General features: G+C 37.9%; 2 protein-coding genes and 1 pseudogene across 5 annotated transcripts in view; 1 reads left to right on the top strand and 2 right to left on the bottom strand.

Annotated features, from left to right (window-relative positions):
* The window catches only part of LOC146466827 (E3 ubiquitin-protein ligase TRIM71-like), a 216,952-nt gene that overhangs the window by 10,335 nt on the left and 190,596 nt on the right, over positions 1 to 16,021 (top strand). The window lies entirely within an intron of this gene.
* The window catches only part of LOC146466843 (intraflagellar transport protein 22 homolog), an 82,686-nt gene that overhangs the window by 5,240 nt on the left and 61,425 nt on the right, over positions 1 to 16,021 (bottom strand). Inside the window, exons 2-5 of one of the 2 annotated variants that reach the window (XM_085126822.1) lie at positions 12,699 to 12,764; positions 12,424 to 12,570; positions 1,130 to 1,197; positions 98 to 180 (exon numbers count right to left, since the gene is read on the bottom strand). In XM_085126822.1, the coding sequence (XP_084982948.1) occupies positions 98 to 180; positions 1,130 to 1,197; positions 12,424 to 12,570; positions 12,699 to 12,764 (364 nt within the window). Of the gene's footprint in view, positions 1 to 97; positions 181 to 1,129; positions 1,198 to 8,570; positions 8,728 to 12,423; positions 12,571 to 12,698; positions 12,765 to 16,021 lie in introns of those variants that run through there. The other variant, XM_085126823.1, reaches the window with a different exon arrangement.
* On the bottom strand, positions 9,812 to 11,827 carry LOC146466849 (uncharacterized; annotated as a pseudogene).

Below are 16,021 nucleotides of genomic sequence, written 5' to 3'. Positions count from 1 at the left end.
TCCATGAAACAACGCAAATTTACTGTTGCTGGTTGATATCAGAATTTGCAAAATAAAATATCTATCAGCATTGAAACTATTAAACTTCATAATTTACCTGACACCTTGGGTAGGATGGTATTCTCCTCCTGAGGTTTCAGTGGCATCGGAAAGGAAATTGGAAATTATAGTTTTACCGCTCTGCAAGGATCAAACAAACAGCCATCGTATGAAAACAAGATGCCTGCTACACTGGCATTACGCGTGATGCTGGGGCTGATTCATTTATTCCAACTGTATGCTTTGCCGATTGATAAGACTATCCTTGCTAGTGGAATAGTTTAAGTCACGACGATCGCGTTACGTTGTTTCCTTTGTGTTACGCGACTCAGAGTATCACCGGAAATTTTAGCCTCCCACGCAGACGTTCTTAGGGCAGGAACGCGTGACGAATCCCCAAGAACGTCTGCGTGGGAGGCTACGGAAAATTTGTGAAATTCCATTACGATAACGTAAGCTTCTCAATGACCTCTTTTCAGTCTCGCGTCGTGGTCTAAGACTGTCAAACAAAGCACGATTCCTTCGCCAGGAACTCACCAATTTCCACCGTTTTACGTGTCGGGTGCTTCTTAGAAGTTATTCTTTCGATTTACCGCTTCAAAATGGTGAAATTTCTGTTTGAAAACGGCACACTTGAGTCCAGAACATGTTAAAACAATATGGCGCGACTATTTAATCCGTCATTAATAAATATATCAAATGATGCATTGACGTCACACAGGTAGGGGTGAGTGGGTCCCCTCCCTCACGATATAAGCGACAAGAATGGATTTTGATTGGCCTGCCTTTGTTGAAGACAATCAGAACAATACATCCCGAGTAGGAGAGGGGAGAGTTTAATGAATAAATTAATGTACCGATTTGTAGCTACTACGAAGAAAAAAAAAAAGAAATCGACCCGTTTTAAGACACGGTATGCCCCCTCGGGGCATCCCGCGTAATAAAACAACTACATGTACATGCATGGTTTATATGAAACAAGCAGGTATATACCCACTTTAACATCGTTTTTTCTCCATTTAAAATTACTAATATGTTTTTTACATAACATAGCACAGATATACTTGTTTCTAAACGTAAAAAAAAATACCTCACAAGGTCCTAATACGAGAATTTTCGCCTTGAACATCCCGAGGTAAACTGTCCTGCTTCTCCGATCTGGAAGAGAAATAATGAGAGGAGATTGGGGCGAGTAAAGGAACGCCTAGCAGTTTGTTGTATTTGGTGAAAAAAAAAAGAGAAATTACTTAGTTTATTACGCGGGATGCCCCTAGGGGGCATACCGTGTCTAAAAACGGGTCGATTTCTTTTTTACGCGGGATGCCCTGAGGGGGCATACCGTGTCTAAAAACGGGACGATTTCTTTTTCTTCGTCGTAGTCACAAATCGGTACATTAATTTATTACGCGGGATGCCCTGAGGGGGCATACCGTGTCTTAAAACGGGTCGATTTCTTTTTTTTTTTCTTCGTCGTATACACAAATCGGTACATTAATTTATTCATTAAACTCTCCCCTCTCCTACTCGGGATGTATTGTTTTGATTGTCTTCAACAAAAGCAGGCCAATCAAAATCCATTCTTGTCGCTTATATTGCGAGGGAGGGGACCCACTCACCCCTACCTGTGTGACGTCAATGCATCATTTGATATATTTATTAAAGACGGATTAAGTCGCGCCATATTGTTTTAACATGTTCTGGACTCAAGTGTGCCGTTTTCAAAGGGAAATTTCACCATTTTGAAGCGGCAAATCGAAAGAATAACTTCTAAGAAGCATCCGACACGTAAAACGGTGGAAATTGGTGAGTTCTTAGTGAAGGAATCGTGCTTTGTTTGACAGTCTTAGACCACGACGCGAGATTGAAAAGAGGTCATTGAGAAGCTTACGTTATCGTAATGGAATTTGACAAATTTCCGCTGATAGTCTGAGTCGCGTAACACACGGAAAACAACGTAACGCGATCGTCGTGACTCAAACTATTCCATTAGCAAGGATAGTTTTATCAATCGGGGAAGCATACAGTTGGAATAAATGAATCAGCCCCAGCATCTCGCGTAATGCCAGTATAGCAGGCATCTTGTTCATTAAACTCTCCCCTCTCCTACTCGGGATGTATTGCTCTGATTGTCTTCAACAAAAGCAGGCCAATCAAAATCCATTATTGTCGCTTATATCGCGAGGGAGGGGACCCACTCACCCCTACCTGTGTGACGTCAACGCATCATTTGATATATTTATTAAAAACGGATTAAATTTGTGGCGCCATATGTTGTGGACATGTTGTGGACTCAAGTGTGCCGTTTTCAAACGGAAATTTCACCATTTTGAATCGGTAAATCGAAAGAATAACTTCTAAGAAGCACTCGACATCTAAAACGGTGGAAATTGGAGAGTTCCTGGCGAAGGAATCGTGCTTTCTTTGACAGTCTCGAGCCACGATGGGAGACAGAAAAGAGGTCATTGAGAAGCTTACGTTATCCTAATGGAATTTTCGAGATTTCCGGTGAGATCCTCTGTAGCGTAACACAAGGCAAACAACATAACGCGATCTTCGCGACTCAAAATATTCCATTAGCAATGATAGTTTTATCAATCGGCGAAGCATACAGTTGGAATAAACGAATCAGCCGCAGCATCTCGCGTATATGCCAGTATAGGCATCTTGTTTTTTTTTTTTTTTTCTTCCTCGTAGCTACAAATCGGTACATTAATTTATTCATTAAACTCACCCCTCTCCTACTCGGGGTGTATTGTTCCGATTGTCTTCAACAGAAGCAGGCCAATCAAAATCCATTCTTGTCGTTTACATCGCGAGGGAGGGGACCTACTCACCCCTACCTGTGTGACGTCAACGCATCATTTGATATATTTATCAAGAACAGATTAAATTTGGCCCCATATTGTTAACATGTTCTGGACTCAAGTGTGCCGTTTTCAAACGGAAATTTCACCATTTTGAAGCGGCAAATCGAAAGAATAACTTCTAAGAAGCACCCGACATTTAAAACGATGGAAATTGGTAAATTCCTGGCGAAGGAATCGTGCTTTGTTTGACAGTCTTAGACCGCGACGCGAGACTGAAAAGAGGTCATTGAGAAGCTTACGTTATCGCAATGGAATTCCCGCAATTTCCCTTGAAACCCTGAGTAGCGTAACACAAGGTAAACAACGTAACGCGATCGTCGTGACTCAAACTATGCCATTAGCAAGGATAGTTTTATCAATCGGTGAAGCATACAGTTGGAATAAATGAATCAGCCCCAGCATCTCGCGTAATGCCAGTATAGCAGGCATCTTGTTACACGTTATGCCCGCAGGGCATGACGTGTGTAGGTTTCGGTCGGGTATCTTTTTCTTCATCGGTGTCATAAATGTGCACATTAATTTATGCATTAAACTCTGTCCTCCCCTAGTAAGGATATATTGTTTTGATTGTCTTCAACAGAAGCGGCCCAATCAAAATCTATTTTTCAGGCACATATCACGAGAGAGGGGACCCACTCATCACTTCTGTGTGACGTCAAATCATCATTTGATTTATTCATTAAAACTAGATTAAATTCTTCCCTCTCCCAGAAGGGATCTATTGTTTTGATTGTCTTGAACAAAAGCGGCCCAATCAAACTCCATTATCTGGGCGTTTATCACGAGGGAGGGGACCCACTCATCTCTACTTGTGTGACGTCAAAGCAAATCATCATTTGGAAAAGTTGTTTTCGTTCAATGGCGGCCACATGTCTGAATTTAAGACTCCGGATCTGCCGTTTTCAGAGAGAAAACCAACCTTTTTCAAGCAGTAAATCGAAATAATAACTTCTAGGTAGTACTCGACAGTTGAAACGGCGGAAATTGGGAGAGTTCACAGCAAAGAAAATCCGCTTCAAAAAACAGATGGAATGATCAACGCGAGGGATTAGAGCTAGAGGAGGCCAGACCAGTTCAGCGGGGTCATGACGTTATTGCATAGTTATTTCTGGTATGATTCCTAGTAACACAACGATAAGTATCACGCAATATATCTGAATAAAACCATTCAGACAATTATTTCAATGGCCAAGGGAGGATATTTTTTAAATATCTGCGAAACATACAATGGGGAATAATTGGGGCTACATTAAGCATTCCGTGTAATGCCATTAGAGGGGCATCTTGTTTTCCGAGATTTTCAGTGGATAAATGACTTTTTTGATAAGATCAAATTCTAACGAAATCGCCGAAAACCGCGTTGAGGGTATATTAGGTTTATGTTACCAAAACTTTTCAGTACTGGAGGAAGTCTTCTAGCCGTCGATGGACTTGTTAAAAATGCGCGCTTTTCATTACGGTTTTTCCTCCTTAACATAAATATCTTATTACTGATATTTTTTTAAAGAAAATATCATTTTTAAATCTTAAAAAATTTTCTGATTGATAAGGTACTTAATAACTATGGGAGTCTTACTTTAATTAAGTAAAACAAAAAAATGGTAAATTTCTACTTTTTAAGAGAATTTAGGAATAGACTAAGCTCTGATGAGAATTTATTAACAAGCAAAGATATCGATATTCATTAAAATAACTTTTTTCTTATAACTTGGATGGTCCATTGGATGAGCCAATCTAAAGTTCTGAGAGGCGCTTCGCGACATGACTTTCTTTCGAAGTGAAATTTTTTATAGAAACAAAATTAACCAATGTGCAGGAATATTCGTCCGATATTGATGTAGCGCAATTAGAATTGTCCTTGAATAAAATGGTATTCCTCCAATCATTTAAAGATGGACAAACTTTGTTAATAATTAACGAGTAAATTTCCACGATTATCAGCAACAATAGAAGCCATACTTCGAAAATGTAAATAAAAAACTAATTACATGAAACCAAATGTATGAGGATAAAACCAAATGTGTACTGGGTTTTAGGTCGATGACTAAAATAACACTAAAAATTAAACATTCTGTTTGTCTTCAGTGGGGAGGGATACTCCGACAAAATAGACACATGTAAAAATAGCACATATTACTGACGCCTATATTCTACGCTTGTGAGTTCTAATAGCTTTTAATAGGTGAGCTAGGCTAAGTAGCCAGGTACGAGCGCAAGATTTGCATGTCGCCATAAAAAAATCTGGCAATAAAAACGTCGAGATCTACTGGCCTGTGTTTGTTTACCCTATTTCTTATGATTCTAAAGTCGGCAAAACTAACGCTTTTTAGAATAAACACCACAGAAGAATTTTAGTTGTATAAAGTTTTGAGTGTTGTTTTCCATTTTTAGAGTATCAGGACGAGACTATTAAATGCTTCCTAGCAAACACGATGGCTAATTTCGAGACTGAAATTCAAGTCTTGGTGAGGCCAGCTACTAAAGCTAGTGTTTTTCTCGTAATTATCATAATTTTAAACAGCAGAAAAACTAAATAGTTCTCCTCAACAATTTGAAAATAAAACACATTAAATTAACACCAGCATAAACAGAAAAATCAATCAGATAAAAGACCTTCAAATTCAAACGAAAGCGGCCTCAAAAAATAATGAAGGCTTGAACAGGATTCAAACCCATGACCTCTGTAGTCTACAGAATTAATATTAAGCCAAGCGGCGGCTGGGAAAAACAAATGAAAGTGAAATGTATGAATATTCAGTAAAATATATGATCTTTCAAATCTTTCACTTAAATAAATTAAGAAAAAACTCATTAATGTACCTCAACGTTCTGATAATAAGAGCTTGGTTTAACTATGAGATAATGTTGTGGAAATATATTATGCATTTTATACGGGAGACTACAACGGATCGTTGCTTCAAACAGGGTTCTTCCATAACCATACAGCATAAATTTTTACTACTGAATTCGAAGCTAGTCAGTTGTACATCATATCTACCTTATAACTATCTCCGCCATCTATTCTAGTTTTTTATAAGATATCGACACAGATACAGTACTCAAAAACTTTTACTCAAAGAAAGAGGTCTGCATTGTTATCCGAAATAACTACGCAAAATAATTGAGATCTGATAAAATTCAGGTACTGCACGGAAATATTCTATATTTGGTTGCAAAATATTAATAATTCAAAATGCCTTATAAACCTACCTCAGAATATTGAGTTTTCCTTAAACATCTTTTAGTTCCTTTTTAAGCTGAGCAAGTTTTGCACTTTTCAGCTCAGTTTCAACGAAACTTTACACATTCTATGATACACTATTGATATAAAACTGACGCACTAACTCTGTTTTAACGAGCTCTTGGAATTATTTGTGCAAGTTTTTAAAACATGACTTTCAGTTTTGTCAGTAAGTTTGTTCCTGGTGGCGTTGAAAGCGTAGGGGCTTACCTCATTTAGGGCTTTGTTAGCAAACTGACATAAAAACAATAGTTCCCGCGCTTAATTGACCCAGGAATGTCATTTGACGTCTAGACGTTGACTCTAAGTACAAAACAACTCATAAAGTTTGAAACAAAAAACAGCCCCACTTTGACAGAACTCACAATTTTTCGGATTTCCTAATGGACAGATCTTTTGTTGGTTGTTAATGTGAAAAAGTTAAGGGTATACACTTTGTAAGATTATACATTTAAATTCAATCGTTTTTTGTTTACAAGTAGACTTCAGAGTTATTAAAAGTACTATATTTTGTGCTAGGGTTTGATTGAATGGGAATCACCTGACACAAGGCAGGTGTGATAAACCATAATTATACACTAAGGTTTGGCAACTCTCACAGTTGTGTTGCGTAGCAACGAAGCAGGTTCTGATACGTGATATTTTAAGGCATGCATATTAGCTTTAAACGTATCCAATCGGTTCCTCGGTTGAGTTTTTCATAGGTTAAAGTCCTTGATGCGAGAGATTTTCCTCCGGGTACTCCAATATTTTTCTTTCTCCTCAAAGACTACCATTCGCAAATTTCAATTCCATCCGGATAGTGAAGCATGGAAAAACGCGTGCGAGCAAGTGACGCTGGGTTTTGATTTGACTTCTAACTAGTTGCGAATGTGGCATAAATCCTTTCAACTAATCGGCAGAACGTCACAAAGCAAGGCAACTTAACTTTCGACTCTCAGTAGCCTCCTTTTAAAATACTCAAATTCAACTTGATATCGAGCTCCAAAGGACACAAACAAAACAAATGAATAAATTTGTTTATCCAATTTCCTTTAGGCCTCGTTTTGAGAGGAGCCCATGGAAAGTCGTCCTTTAGCTGCTAGAGCATTCCTTAGTTACTTGAGGCATATTTGACGCGCATGAGCGGTGACGTAGCAGGACGCCGGTAAAATACCCGGCGTGACTTGCGAGAAACACAACACTGTCTTGTAACACGGGTCACAAGTCCACTTTTGACAGAAATTTTTACAGTTGCGCGTTTTGTGTTTGTCCATTATGTTTTTTTTTATCAATACAGGTAAAACAGATTATTTAAAAAATCTAAGAAACCCCACCCTAACAAGCTTTCTGGGATTAGTTTTTTGTTATCGAACGCGAGAAGGTTGAAGCAAAGTGGTCGCGGAAATTAAGCGGAAGAAGACTTTTAACACAACATAATCACAACAACTCTTGTTGGTGTAAGCTCATCAAAGAAAGGAAAAAAAAAAGAAAAAATAACAGGTAAATTCGCAAAAAATAAAACTGAGAATATGGTGATAACTGTTTAAAGGGCATCTTGTGTATCTGGCAATTAACTAAAAAAGCGCCGTTTACGTAAGTTTAATTGACCAAATTCCTGGCTTTTTTACGAAGAGATATCAGACCAAATAATTTATTGAAGACCATCGAGCTAAGCCAACACTGACTGCACTAACAATAATTACGATCTGACATCCTCTCTTCACAAAATATGCAAATTTTTCCAAGAAATATTCTAGCCGTCAATTTTTAAGAGAACAACTGTTTCATTTACTCGCTATTGTGTTAAAAAATTAGTGCGTTATTTTATTTCTGTAAGATATTTTAAATTGCACTTTTTTAAAAAAAGCTTTCGGACATTAACTTCCATAATTTGAAAGGAAAACATTGAATTGAGTTGCGATTTTTCGTTTGGGGATTAAAAAACATAATAAGAATGAAATTAACTGGTTGTATCTAGCATAATAAACAGCTGTGAGCTTTCATGAAATTTCGAAAAAGTTGATTTATTAATTTTGAAATAAAACAAAAAATATAAAGAGTGGTGATAAAAAGATATAATTTTAAAATTCTTCATTTCTATGGTTTACTAAAATCATATTCTTTTCTAGCTAGCTGGACAATAGAAAGTCAAACTTGTAAAATTTTAATAGCATATTATTTTTCATAAGCGCTCATGAAATAGATCTGGATTTGTTCCCTTTCTTGTGATGTTCAATAATCAATATTATTCGGAAATAAATGTAAACGTCTCTTTAGTTTTGTCTCAGTTTCGGCTTCTGACCAACTGATCATAAGATCAAAATAATATTGTGTCCTTTAGTACAATAAAACTGGCAAAGGAATCGCTTTGAAGCATTCGGCCTTGTGAATACAAATCAAAGAAAGTTACAACCAATTTTCCAACATAGGTGGAAACTTACTTCCATCTCTGGGCTGTTTTTCCGTTCTGTCTTTCCTTTTCGATCTTCCCGAGCTAATTTGATCACGATGTTGCTCGGGCAGTACCCGAGAATGTTTTGGTTTTTCACTATCTGTTGAAGGTTTCGCCGACATAACCAGATGTGTTTGCGAGAGAAGCCAAACACTGGCGCCGAAAGGCGACGCATAGATATTAAATATGCGAGTTTTTAGCCCTCTTTACATATCCTACCGCTATTTTGACATTTGATTTAATCAATCGTATTCTGCAATATAATCAGCATAAAGTAAGACGGCGGATATATTATTTTTGGAACATTTCATTTTATTGGAATGTTAACGGAGTGTTTATTTAAACCCATTAGTTCAAATTAGTAGAAAGCAGGTAAGACTTTATAACCATTTGTCTTAATTTCAATATTTCGGGGTTTTTTTTTGCATTTTATTTCGAGCACCATGTCATTTAGTTCCACGCATTTGTCAAAAAGAAAAAGATAAATCTGTTCGCCGATATCAGTGTACACACAGGCTGGGCTCAAGAGTTTACGAGCACCGCGTTGAGTTTCTTTTGAGGTCTTCTTTCATTTCATTATATGTTTGTGAACTCGTTATACGAAAATAAGAATTTTGGGAAAAGAAAAAAAACAACAACAACAAAATTTAAACAAAAAGTGCAGAATTCAGTCTCATGATTAACTAAGTGTCTAAAATCGCCTTGGCTAAAAAATAGCAAACTTTGAGGACAAATAATCAATGCATAAACTGAGCTCTTTGTATACATGTATACCAAATGCAAACTACCAAACTATGATTAGGCCCCACTGAATATCACTTTCGTGATGTGGGCTCCCTGTATAAAGATTGTTATTATTATTATTATTATTATTATTATTATTATTATTATTATTATTGTTATTATTATTATTAGTATTATTATTATTATTATTATTATTATTATTATTAGTATTATTATTATTATTATTATTATTATAATTATTATTTAACTATAAAAGTTAACGCTAAAAGAGAACGACCACGTTTCGACCGTCCGACGGTCATTTTCAAGTTCAAAATGAGAAGTAAAATATGTGCTTACAATTGTGAAAAAACTAATGAGATACTGACTTGAAAAGCTCTAAGATATTCACATCTAAACAATACAAAAATAATAGCTTGAATGATAAATACAAAGGAACGCTAAAAACGATAAACGGTATTTAAAAGGTATTTAAAAGTGAAATAATTAAACAAATAACTTCGCACGGATCGAGTCGCATTGTTTGTTCAGTTTCGGTTTTAGGTCGCGAATAACCACATCTCGAAGATCAAGCAGTCGAGTTTGTTCTGACACTTTTTCAGGTTTTGAAGTTGCTTTTAATGGTCTCTGGATCCTGTCCATGCTCGTCCTTTACGTGATTGCCAATTGCTGATCGTTTGTGTTCCTCCACACGTTGATGTAAGTGTCGACCAATATAGTCTGCATCGCACAGACCACATTTGAAATAATAAACGTTTTGTTGATTCACAATTGGAGGTTTATGTTCCTTTGGTTTGATTTTGCTCTTAATCTTCTAACTTGTGTAGACAGGATGGACATCAGCATCGATCTTTCGGCTGAGATCACTAAGTTGGTGTCTTACCGCGTTCGCTGATTTCTGGTCTTTGAACGGTAGGACGATTCTGACGAGAGCTCGTTCGTCGGATACCCGTTGTTTAGGACATGCATTCTCAGTAACTTTCGTTTCAATGAAATGTGTGATGGTGTTCTCTACGACGGTTTCAGGATAATGCAAGCGAGAAAAAATCCGTTTAAGACGTTCACGTTCCTGATGGAAAAAATGCCAATTCGAAGAGAGTTTGAACGCCCGGTTTAACATTGTTTTCAGCAGAGAATGTTTGTATTTCATGTCAACATGGCTTTGGTAGTGCAGTAAAAGCCCGGTATCGGTTGGTTTCTTGTGGACCTTCGTGTCTAGTCGGGGGCCATTTCTGATAATCACCATTCCAAGAAAGGGAAGTTTGCCGTTGTCTTCGAGTTCCATTGTGAAACTGACTGAGGGGTGGATTTCATTCAGTGTCGACAAGAATTCAGAGGCAGATGAAACATCGGGCATTTTGCTGAGGGTGTCATCGACATAGCGTTTATAGAAAGCGGGCGTCTTGTTTTGGTTTGTCAATTGTTCTTCGATATTGCACATAAATGTATTTGCCATGAGTGGCCCAAGTGGAGAGCCCATAGCAACTCCGTCCACTTGTTCGTACAGATTTCCTTCAAATTGAAAAAGCTGATTTTTTGTAGCAACCTCTAACAACTCTATAAGGTTGGTTTTTGTGCTGTTAAGGTCGTATTCCTTGTTGAACCAATCGTCTTTAAAAGCTTTCTCCGCTAGGATTTCAATTGTTTCATCCACTGGCACGTTTGTGAAAAGAGATGAAACATCGTATGACACTAAAATATCGTGTTCGTCGATTTTCGTCCCATAGATCATCAGCAAACGAGAAGATGTCATTAACGGTGTGGTTATTGACGGACAAAGGTTTTAACTTTTGATCCAGCCACTTAGCAAGTTTATAGTTGTAGGTTCCTGTCGCTGACAGGATTGGACGCACCGGTAGTTTCTTCTTATGGGTCTTCGGTAATCCATACAGGTGTGCGAGCCTAGAGCCCTTTTGGATCAGTGAGTCGGCAACGGGTTTGGGTAGGATTCTTTTCACGATGGAGGACAGTTCCTTCTCCTTTTGAAGCAATGGGTGGTAATGCTTCGGAGGCCTTCCCTTTGTTTTTGGTCTTTCAAGGCTGATGGGTATAAATTTTGATTCGTCACTGATTGATGATTTCCTTCCGCGAAGTTATTTGTTTAATTATTTCACTTTTAAATACCTTTTAAATACCTTTTATCGTTTTTAGCGTTCCTTTGTATTTATCATTCACGCTTTTATTTTTATATTGTTAAGATGTGAATATCTTAGAGCTTTTTAAGTCAGTATCTCATTAGTTTTTTCACAATTGTATATAAGAACATATTTTACTTCTCATCTTGAACTTGAAAATGACCGTCGGACGGTCGAAACGTCGTTCTCTTTTAGCGTTAACTTTTATAGTTAAATCAATTTCGAAACACTTGTTGATTCGTATTGAAATCTAGGGCAATTACTGAAAGTGAAAAGGAAATAGAGGTTTTATTCCAGTTGCGCTCGTTGGGTATGGGATGATTATAGGCCGGCACAGCGCTATACGCCTCTGGTGGCCATTTATCATCTTAAGGTCAACACGCGCTCGCAGAATTATTGCTAAGTACTGATTCGGGTTTGAGTAGCCAATCAGAGTGCGAGAAGCACACTATCCATGACTTGTTGTATACTAATTGAAACTACATCACTGGCGAGTACTTATAATAACTATTAATCTTCTAACTAGACAAATATTGTACCACACCAAAGTACTTCTCAATAACTTCACTTAAATGGTCACACTAAGGGGTGCAGGATCAACCATCCTTTCAGTAGTTACGCTTTGTGATGTCATCTACAGACTCAGGACTGTGTGCAGCTTCTTCTGTTGAGCAGTTTTCTTTTGAATGTTTACATTTTAGGATTTGACAGCGTAAACAAAAGTACTTTAAAAAAAAAAACTACTCGTGCAATAGCTTTCCTTTGAATGGTCACGCTTGACAGTCTGGCGTGTGTGAGGGTCTCATGCAAGGAATGGATGGAGTTCCAAACCACTCTCGTGTTTTTTATTACTATTGACACACAAAAATCGTAGGCACTGGGAACGAGGGTTTAAACGTGTCATGTTTGGATAATCTGCTCATTCCCAGGCCGACTTAGATGGCGCATGCTCATATCACGTACCTTCAGATCTTCGCCTTGCGTGTTGTTCTTCGTAACTTACTGCCGAAGGACGCCGCTGTTCCTCGTGAGTTCGACTAACTACCGACGGGCGTCTTTGATCTTCGTGAGTTGTTCGGCTTCCTGCGGAGAGACGTCTGTTCGTATTTCCTAGGAAGAGAGTATTAAAACAAAATTTTCTGCCCTTTGCCGTGATAGGAGGATTCATGTCTTTGAGTGCCATTGATGGACTAGCACTGATAATGGAATTTCTACACTGCACAGTTTACCCAACTTACCGACAGGGTTTGCACCGCCGCTGCTCCTACGACGTCGGAGCTGATCTTCTGTGTTGGCTGGGCGTCCTGTGTGAAAGAAAAATTAGCTTCGACGCAGCTCATATCAGCATGCAGTGCGTTATGTTGTGCGCAGGCGTCTGCTATTTTCTTTCAGAGCGGTCAAATGGGAGACACTTATGCGGATGCTAGCAGGATGCTTGTCATCGAACCTACTCCAATGAATCTCCTTTATCTCCTTATGTTTCCTTTCGGAAACGAGAGTTTGTAGAATTTGCACTGTCTTTTGTATTTCTCTATCCCGACTAACTTACTGAGTTTTTTCTATGGGAACACAACAAAGCCATCTATTGACGGCCTTCAGAATGACACATCTGTGCCGTAAGATAAAAACTGTATTACACTGTCACAATTCATAACTGGATGTGAATGGTATTCAAAAGTGCCAATTAAGCCAATTTGGTTTTGACATAGCGCGTTATTTACGATGAAAAACAAACAAACAAACAAATATACAGAAACAGCACAGTACCCAGACTCATGCTTTGTGGACGATAGCAAGCGAGCTCCAACCCGTGCAATCTACCATTTTAAAACACGTTACCAATTTTAACGTTTCGATTCTCGGTCAGAATTATACCCGCTTGCGTGCCGCTCCAGAATTGATAGATTTTTCTAATTTTGTGCTTTTTTTTTTAACGATTATATCTGAAAATAAATCCTGAATATGCTGGGGATGTAACTTGAATATTCAGTAACACTTTAACAATTTCACAATTCGAGTTAGTCCTCATGTATTACAATTATGTTTGCATGATTCTGTTAATTCAGGAACAAAATAGAAATGAAAGATAAAACTCTTATTCAGGATCGTATCATAGCGAGCTTGTTCAGCGTGCAATTGGTCTTGCCTTCTTAATTACTTTAATTCGACTTGGTCGTCACTCGATGGCAAAAATACAGCAATAATCCAAAAATATATATTTAACAATACTTCACTCTGAACAGACTGAAGGTAATAACTAGACAGTATTTTGCATTTGTCTGAAAGAATAAAGATCATACCATTTGGAATCCTGGAATCCATTCGTACTTCTGCTGCTAAAAAAAATAATCACCTTTCGAATTGCTCTTGCAGAGGAAATTATCAAAACTAAAATTGAACCAGAGCAATCTTTTTGTCACAAAGGCCGAATGATAAATTTATTTATATTTCAAAAAGACGAACTAAAATTTGCATCCATAATTAGGCAAAAGTGTCGGCAGAGCAGGTCCATTGTCGGAACTAAAAGGAGATCGTAAATGACTTTTATGTAAAGAATCGATTTCTTTACCCAGAGCGTATTTGGTCGTTGATTTGTCCCAACATTTTGAGAACACAAATCTTTAATTAGAGTTTTTAGCGATTGACTACTTGATTTACATACATCACCCACTGAGTTTAACAATAAAAATGTGTTTCGTCAGGAGAAATTCATCAAATGACCTTGACTAAAACATTTGTCATCCAGGTAGCCAAAAAAAGCTGCATATTTTATGTGGAATTAAATATTTATGTATTTTCGGCTAGATCTTTTCCTGTCAGAAACGGAACAAGATTAGCAAACATAAATATGTTGTGCCGCTAACGTTATTAAGGAAGCGAAATTAGGCCGAATTACTAACAAGCGGGATTACACGACCAAACGAGTAGAAATATCGTAAAAAAAAAGTACTACAAATTAGCGGCTGACTCAGCTCAGGTTCAAGAAAGCTATCCACCGATAATACAAAGATCGAAATTTTTTCGCGTGCGGCGGATTATTCCTTTCAATGGTTTAAAAGGTAAAAGCATCAAAGTATAGAAGACAAATTCATCCTTCTATTAATCCAATAAAGCGAGCTCGTTTGCACTTTATTGCCAGTTTAATGTAGAGCAGGTGTAAACAGGTTTGTCCTCATATGCCGAATATGCCGACAGGAGTGACTTGTCCCCAGTCCCCTCTCGAAATCTCTCGCTGCGTGTCAAGATTTAAGAATAACTAGAGAATTGAGATGAATCAGTATTTGAGAGGACCGAACGTTGTCTCAACTTGAGCCTGTACATCGGCCCCCGCTTAAGCAAACACCCTACAGGATACCTTTTGATATATAAAGCCGTTTCAATTCAGTTTGAAAGTAATTTCGTGTTTTGCGTTGGTTTTGCTTGATAGAGAATTAACAACGCTCTGTGATTGGCCACTTTCTCAGCCACTGAAAAGCAAAAACCAACCTGAAGCAATCGTGATTATCATGCACGTGTTTTCCCGGGCTTGGTGACGCTTACATGTAGTTGTACATGTGATACAGTCAACTCTCTCAAAGCGACCACTTCTCGTAAGCGACCACCTCCCGGAAGCGACCACTTCGTAAACAACCGTTTTGTTTCTCAGTTAAATACTGTTTCAAGAGCTCTCTCATAGTAAAAGTTTCATTCCCACTCGGGACAATCATCAAACATAATTACACGCCCCACACATTCAAGAACAAAACTTCTCTTTTATTTACACCTTAGTACATGGTATGTTTGGTATGTTACAAATCTACTTGCAAGTACTTCCTGAGATCCTAATTTCCTTGCGACATTCTGGACATGATATGACATCTCGACGTGGACTCGCTCGATGAATCCCGTTCAGACATTTAAGACAAAAGCTGTGCAATCAAGGCAGCTGTTTTGGCCACCACTCAAATTTCTAAGGGACCGCGACCACTTTTTATGCCAGAAATTTGACATATTCTTTTGTTTTCTGTTTCCGGTAAGCGACCACCCAACATATCTGAGTAAATAATTACTCAGAAGCAACAAAAGTTCAATTTTTAATGACGCTACCCCGGAAAACTGACAGTTTACAGACAGAGAAGATTACTATAATTAGATCTGTAGGTAAATGGGAATTGTTACAGTGATCTGTTCCAAAATGTTACACAAAGTTTCGTTAGAAGAATGAATAGATGTAAAAAAATCAAATAAATTAGTTTCTATTTGCCTAACGTTTGCTGCTACAGTAATATTTTTAGGTAATTGATTTTTCAGTCCAGCATTAGGCTCATTTTGTTGATCTTTCCCGTAAGCGACCACTTTGTCGTGCACCCAGGGTGGTCGCTTACGAGAGAATTGACTGCACGTGGTGCGAAGTCTCTTACCCCAGGGGGGTACTCCAAAAAAAATTGGGTAGGGATGTGCGGCCCGCTTCTTAAAACCCTTACCCTATTTATGACTAAAATCTGCGATTTTCCCTACCCTATTTATGACCTGAAGTAGCTTCTTCTAAAAAAAATCGAACCCATGACTAGAGTGCTAAAAT

Source organism: Pavona decussata, unplaced genomic scaffold (assembly GCF_977016875.1).
Source record: "Pavona decussata unplaced genomic scaffold, jaPavDecu1.1 SCAFFOLD_140, whole genome shotgun sequence".
NCBI lineage: Eukaryota > Metazoa > Cnidaria > Anthozoa > Scleractinia > Agariciidae > Pavona > Pavona decussata.
The sequence above is the reverse complement of the archived record's forward strand: the minus strand, read 5'-3'. Positions and strand labels throughout refer to the sequence as shown.